This window comes from Mesitornis unicolor, unplaced genomic scaffold (assembly GCF_000695765.1).
Source record: "Mesitornis unicolor isolate BGI_N332 unplaced genomic scaffold, ASM69576v1 scaffold51441, whole genome shotgun sequence".
In the NCBI taxonomy this organism is placed as follows: domain Eukaryota; kingdom Metazoa; phylum Chordata; class Aves; order Mesitornithiformes; family Mesitornithidae; genus Mesitornis; species Mesitornis unicolor.
In genome coordinates, this window is record NW_010166795.1 from 20,405 (window position 1) to 27,171 (window position 6,767).

Below are 6,767 nucleotides of genomic sequence, written 5' to 3' on the forward strand. Positions count from 1 at the left end.
CTTCCCTCTTTCTTTACTTGGTTTTGGCCTGGAATAGACTCCTGTGCTGTGGAAAGTCCCTCGAGCTTTTCCTTGGGAAGCAGTGCACTCATCTGGGAGATGTCCATTATACACAATCTCTGCAATGCAGGTTTTGTATGTTCTTTGAAACTACAGCAAATATAAGTGGCACAGTGTTTGCCAACTTTGTGTAGGATATATTTGACACTTGAAGAAACAAGGAACTACTTAGGACAGATATCTTGGTGCTATTTCTTCTCAATTACCGCACATGCATTTTTTTAATTCTAGAATTAAATGTATAACAGTAAAGGCATGGCTGTACACACAAAGTGGCTTTTTGCCTCCAGCGACCTTTTTATGCTTTTATATAAAACTGGCACAAAAACTCCAGAACAAAACATCCAATTTTAATTTCACAACATTACTGGAAAATAAAAAAAAAATATCCAAAACTTTAAGGTATATGCATAATGGTTTATGTATACAATGAGAAAAAAATGAGAAAGCAGACACTGCTTCCAATTTATACATGTAATGGAAATTATTAAATTATATTGGAAGCTAAGGATGATAAACAAATGGTCTGCTTGTGCAGCTCAGTCAGTGGCTGGGTTACAGTGAGATGAGATTAGTCTGTGTATTTCATTAGTGCAATAGTTTGAGGGCAGGTTACCTTGCATGGCATGAAGAAGGTTGCAGTGAAGAATCAGGATTTGCCAACAGCTGTGCTGCATGCACCCGTGCATCCCAAGGAATAAGCATCTGTGCTTTATGATGTAGACAGCAAAGAGGCATGGCTATGTAGTGTGCTGAGGTGGTGCTGTATTGCCACAAAGCTTCTCGCTTCTCTGCTGGGACCTCGTCCCTGCTGTCCCCTGTTTATGTAGCTTCTGACTTTTGGCAAGTGGGGCTTTGCCTGCATGTACCTGTTTTGCCAACACCTACCTGGGTGTTGGGAGCAGGCAGCCTCTCCCAGCCCCGTCCTCCTGCCCTGTGCTGCAGTGGGGTGGACGATAGCAGATTGCTAAAGATGAGCCAGGATGGTTTGCAGAGATACTGTGCTGCTAGTATTTGTTATTAAATTTTTTAAAAATTTCTGGGATATGCCTCAATCAACACTTCTCTACTTGACCTTAAATTAAGTAAAAACTGGAATAGAATGGATGTAAGAAACACTATATATAAACATTCATGTTGAAGTGTAGACACACTGACAAAATTCAGGCAGCTCAAAAATAAGAGATGACACTCTGTCCTTAATTTGTACCAGTGGGAAAAAAGATGTGAAAAGATGTATGTCAGGCGCAGAGTATCAGCTGGGATTTGTGTTCCCACCCACATCCAAATGTTAACAATAAACTTAGTCATTGAAGTTTTCAGGAAAAAAAGCTCTTCAGAAAGTTAAACATAAATCTGTGCTCTGTAAAAATTTTAATTGGATAACAATCACCAGTTTGCATTAATTATGAAATGTAACTTAATTTATGTCTCCATTTTATAACATTTATTTTGGGTTGTAAATACGTTTTTTTGAAAGCTTGCTAAAAACATGCAAATATGATGGATACTGTGCATCTTTAAATATATAGCTCAAAATTTCAATGCAGTAGCTCTGGTTGCACTGTAGCAATATAAGTTTGCAACATACTAAATACTTAAAAAAAACATTCAGATTTCCTTTGGGCATTAAATCACATTCTGGATTAAATAATTGGCCAAACCTATATTCTCTTTCTTTTTTTTTAAATTTTTTATTTACTTTTTTACTAAATTTGAAAGGTAGTTTTAACATGTGTAAGTAAAATATCATCAAATAATTATTTTAAACTTATTTCTTTGATTCTGACTAAAATATTGTAATTTCATCCTTTAATATTCCTCAGTTTGCTCAATGGTTTTCACCCCTCTTACTTTTGTTATCCAGATATAAAATTCCAAAACAGGGATGTGTATAGTAAAATGTTGACTTGGTCTTATCAATAATAGTGCAGTACTAAGAGACAAGCCATTGGGTACTTAATGTTATAAGTATAACAATTCACTTTTAAAGTAGTGATAACAGACTTAGTATATGATACAACATTCCAGCTGTTTTATTTTTTTTTAAATAAAATAATACCTTGATTTAGTTGTATTCCACCAGCATGAATACATTCATAGCAAATTGCATGCACATAAAAGGGAATTAGTTTGTAAACTACATAATATCTTAACAATAAATAGTATTTGATCTAATACATGATGGTAGTGCATTTCTTGTTAAAACTGCAAGCTTTTACCAAAATGAAAACAAACTCTTATTCTCCTTATAAATATTTTAAATAACTTTTAAGTACATGTTTCATACCAAGTATATAAAAATAGTATTTTTAGATAAATAATGAGGTTTCATTTACATGACAAATAACGTGCAATAACTAACCACTCTCTACCAGCTCTAATTTGGTTGATTGTCTGGATGACATGCAGTGATAATTGTCCCTTTGCCTTCACAGAACTGACAAACAGACTAGCAGAACCCATGATCACCTGAAGCAAACAGTGCCATAAATATTGTTTGGGAACAACAGTCAGACACTCAGGGAAAACCTTTGCTTCAATGAATAAAAGCCACCCATGAGAGTTCCTTTGTCCTATACTTCCAGCTGCTCTGACCCTCAGGGTCTTTGGACTATCACAAAAGTCTGCCAAACAGACCAGTAAGTTATATCTGTATATAAAAAGCTGTTCAACATGCTTCTAGAATCTAGAAATTATTTTTTTTCTATAGTATGAACCAGCAATACCTTTTCTTACTTTCTATAAATCTGAATTTTGTAAGTCTCCATGATCGCCAGAGAAAAGGTCAAAAAAGCAGCCGTGCAGTACTCTCTAAATTTAAAACTGGCAGCTGTGGAACATGCTTTCAGTACCACTTCACTGTTTCTTGTTATACGTCTATGGCTTGGTAATCTTTATCTTTAACATCCCTTGTGCTTGTCACAATGTCTATTGGGAAATCTGGAGTCTGTGTAGAAACTACTCCAGCTGTTCCTTCCAGGTCCCACAATCCTGGCAGGTTCTCAAGGCTTAGTGAGCTGATTGCGCCTTGGCTAAAGCTACCTTCCTCAGATCTGCTGGGGAGCACGAGGTGTAAGGATGTCTCTGATGAGGAGCATACTGAAGAAGAAAGAGTTGCTGAAATAGACTGGAGAGGAGTTAAGGTAGTGTCTGAATGGGGAGAAGTGCATCTTAAAAATTGCAAATTGTCTTTCTGAATTACCTGATACTGGGAAGGGGAATTGTGAAGGCCTGGTGTATAATAAAATTCACCGTCCATAGAATTTTGCAGGTTGGGCTCTGTTCTCTGGGGACTGCTGCCTACAGAGGACAGATCTGTATTCCAAATGTCACATAATGTGTTGCCATGGCAAAGTTGTGCTTTGGTGCAAGTAAAGTTCCCAGCTTGCATGTTTGTGCAAGGTTGATGCGTAGTCCAAGCTATTCGAGACTGTAGACTTTCCACAGTAGGACTTCGAGACATGCCATGGACAGCACAGATCCCTGGAGGCTTCTGGGATGTAAGGAGGTTCTCCAGAAGGTTCATCACATTCTTCATATCCTTACTTAATTGTGAGACTTCTTGAGTTAAAGTTGTCACCTGTTATGGCAGGGCAAAATATTGCAGTATTTATCTGCCTGAAATACACACGTACATACCTTTTTTCCTTCTAACAATATCAGCTTTGATCTGAGGCACGATATCTTTACTTTGGAGAAATATACTCTACTAATATACATATGTGAAATAGTCTATCCTTACCACAGCTACATGTTAAACTTCCTGTGACATATTGAAATAACCAAAGCAACTCAATAAAAATGTATGATGGAAGCACTGTAGGCATAATTCAAATGATTTTGAATTATACTCTGTATATAAAGAATGACCTCAGGATCAGAACTGAGATGATTTCCAGTGGCAATATGACATCAATAGTTTCTTTCTTAATCATTAAATTATTTAATGTGTAAACATCTTTAATTAATCAATTTTATACTGATGAATGCTGTAAAAATGAGGTCTCGTGAAATCTTATTCAGAAATACACGTTAAATATACTGCTGTCTTCATAGTAAAATAAAAGAAACCCATATCAGAAGTTACTGTATGCAAGTGAAATTAAACTTTGGTGGACTACTACTAAAACCAAAACAAAACAAAAAACCTGAAGAATAAAAGAAACTGGATACCTTAAAAACCACTTGCTACCTCTAAACATTTAAATAATATAAATAATAATAAAAAATAAAAGCCTGTGAAAGAGTTTTCTTCTGTGTAGTTGTTTATGCTTAAGAGGTATAGTATATAACACTTAGAGAGATAGTAAAAACCATAGCATAGATTGCTCTGGTGTGTGTGCAAAAGGAAGAATCATATTTTCTATTAGGCCTTTTATCTTTAATGCTGAAACCACAGATGGCATTCAATTGATTAACAACTTCATGTTATTCATGTAGTCTCCCCAAAACTGCTCGTTTCGGTGGGGATCAGATTAACAGGTTCTGAATTTGTGTTTTAAAGAAAGTTGATATATGAACTTTAGTGGGGACATTCATTAGGACATTATAAGGACATTTTAGGAAGTGAAAAGCCTAACACAAACATGAAAGCGACCCATTTACAATTTTGAATGTGTTTGTCTTTCCTTTTTCCTTCTTAAGGAAAAGTTAGTAGGAAGTTAAAATCAGTCAATTGAACCTATCAAGAGATAGAAATGAACTTTGTCTCCATGGTAGTTAATCAATCTATTTTAAGTCAAATTGCTGTCATTAGTATTAAAATAAAGTTTCTCATACTGATGCTAGTGAACATTTTCTGTTGAAAAAAAGATATGACTGCACATTTATCTTCAGAAGTATAAACTATCCTGTCAGAAAGAAAAAAAGGCTAATTCAAGGCCTTTCTTTGCCCTGAAGTAAAGACACTACCGATTAGGTGCCCTACACAGTTTAATTTTCATATAGTCAGAAATAGCAATACAATTTTCATTTTTCTGACAGGATAGTTCAAAAGAAATCTGCTGAAAAGACATTTCAGACTGAGTTTGACTGTGTTACTTCAGGCATAGCAATTATAAAAAAATTCCAAGTTAGAAGGAAAGTAGGAAGCTCCAATACAGCTCCTGTACATCTTTTCATTTTTCTCTGGGCTGAGAGTTCAGACCCATCATATTGTTCAGTAGTTTTGTAATGATCACACTACTCCTGCCTGAAGGGAAAAATGTGTAAAGGGAGGAGACTCTTGAGTGGCACATTACAGGATCTCCCTCTGTCTCCCTCTCCATCTCTTTTTCTTTCTGCCTTGCTACCTAATTAACTCATGCTAGATAGAAAATAACAATGAGGTCTCCTTCTACCAGCTGAGATTAAGCTTTGAATGCCTGGTAGCTCATTTGAACTTCGGTTAATATAAAGGATTAAAATATGTTAGGAAAGTGATTTGTGAACAGGCTTCCTGTGGGATGAGAGCAGCCAAAGAAGGTTCTTGGGACTGTCAGACTGTAATGAAATACACTGTGAGGTTTCTGGACAAAACGACCATGCAAGAACTTCTGTGCTCCATTGGGAGCTGGAGATGGCATAGCAAAACCTCCAAAGCTTCTTTGAGAAGAAAGGGGGAAGAAGGTCATCCAAACCTATGGCTACCTAGATTCAGTGGTCATCGGTTCTTTTTTAGGATCATCACCAGGCTCTACTCCTAGCAGATAAAGAAACTTTCTTTCCTGTGCCTAATTTCCTAATTTACACCCATTTTACAGGACTTTCTGCAGTCGTACAGATATGAAGATTGATGCTACCTTATGAGTATGCACCTTACCCAAACTATGAATGCTGTGTGAAAACATATGCAACTTTATCTTTTTTTATTTGGTCCATGTTTTTCTTTTCCATTTCCAAAAGGCTTTTTTAAAAAAAATTATTAATCTTTAACATGTTTCTTTTGCCAATTCATTGAGATAATACAGCAAAAATCAGTCCCAGCATCAGTACTTGTGGCGGACCTCAATTTCTGTTAATTACAACTTGCTCTAGTGCCCAGATACTATTTTTGTTATATCAGCTAGTTCTTAAGGTGCTGTCCTTTCATAAGCTTGCTCTTGCACAGTGATAGGAACTGACCTGATAAACCAGCCTTTGATGTATGCTTTAATAGTTTCCATTAGTGTGATAGTTCTAAACTCAAAGCTTTGCGCCAGACTTCATTGGAAATCTACCACCATTTAGTGAAATCTATTTGTACCAATATTGCTCAACACATAGGCAAAACAAATAGGTAATTTTCTGGATAATTTAAAAGCTTTTCTGGATTTTATAACTTGTTAACTTTACTGGATTAAACCTTCAATGTCTCTACTACTATTAATTACTATCTCTATATTATTACACCTATAGTGTACTAATGCTGTTACTACTAATACTATACTGTTTATGCTGTCCTTTTGACACCCTGCAGAGGTTCTCAAGCAGATGCAAATAAGAAGGTGTAACAGGGAACAATTTTATCAATAATGTTAACAATTTCACAGTGCTCCAGAAAGTGCAAAAGAACAGAGATTAAAAGCAAAATAAATTTTCTGCCTACGAAACAGAAATTGAAAGCAGCACAGTTTCCTCCCAAGTGAAAGGACTTATTCCTTGCATGATGCTAAGGCGACTCTCTTTTCAGGAGTTCGGTGATTATTGCTAGGTAATCCAGCCAGTTGTACAAATGGTTCCTGCTG

At 36.0% G+C, this 6,767-nt stretch overlaps 1 protein-coding gene across 1 annotated transcript in view; it reads right to left on the minus strand.

The window, feature by feature from the left end:
- Window positions 1-2,932: 2,932 nt before the first annotated feature.
- KCNH8 (potassium voltage-gated channel, subfamily H (eag-related), member 8) overlaps window positions 2,933-6,767 on the minus strand; it is a 45,396-nt gene continuing 41,561 nt past the window's right edge. Inside the window, exon 10 of the mRNA XM_010195068.1 lies at window positions 2,933-3,643. Coding sequence (XP_010193370.1) covers window positions 2,933-3,643 — 711 coding nt within the window. The remainder of the gene's footprint in view (window positions 3,644-6,767) is intronic.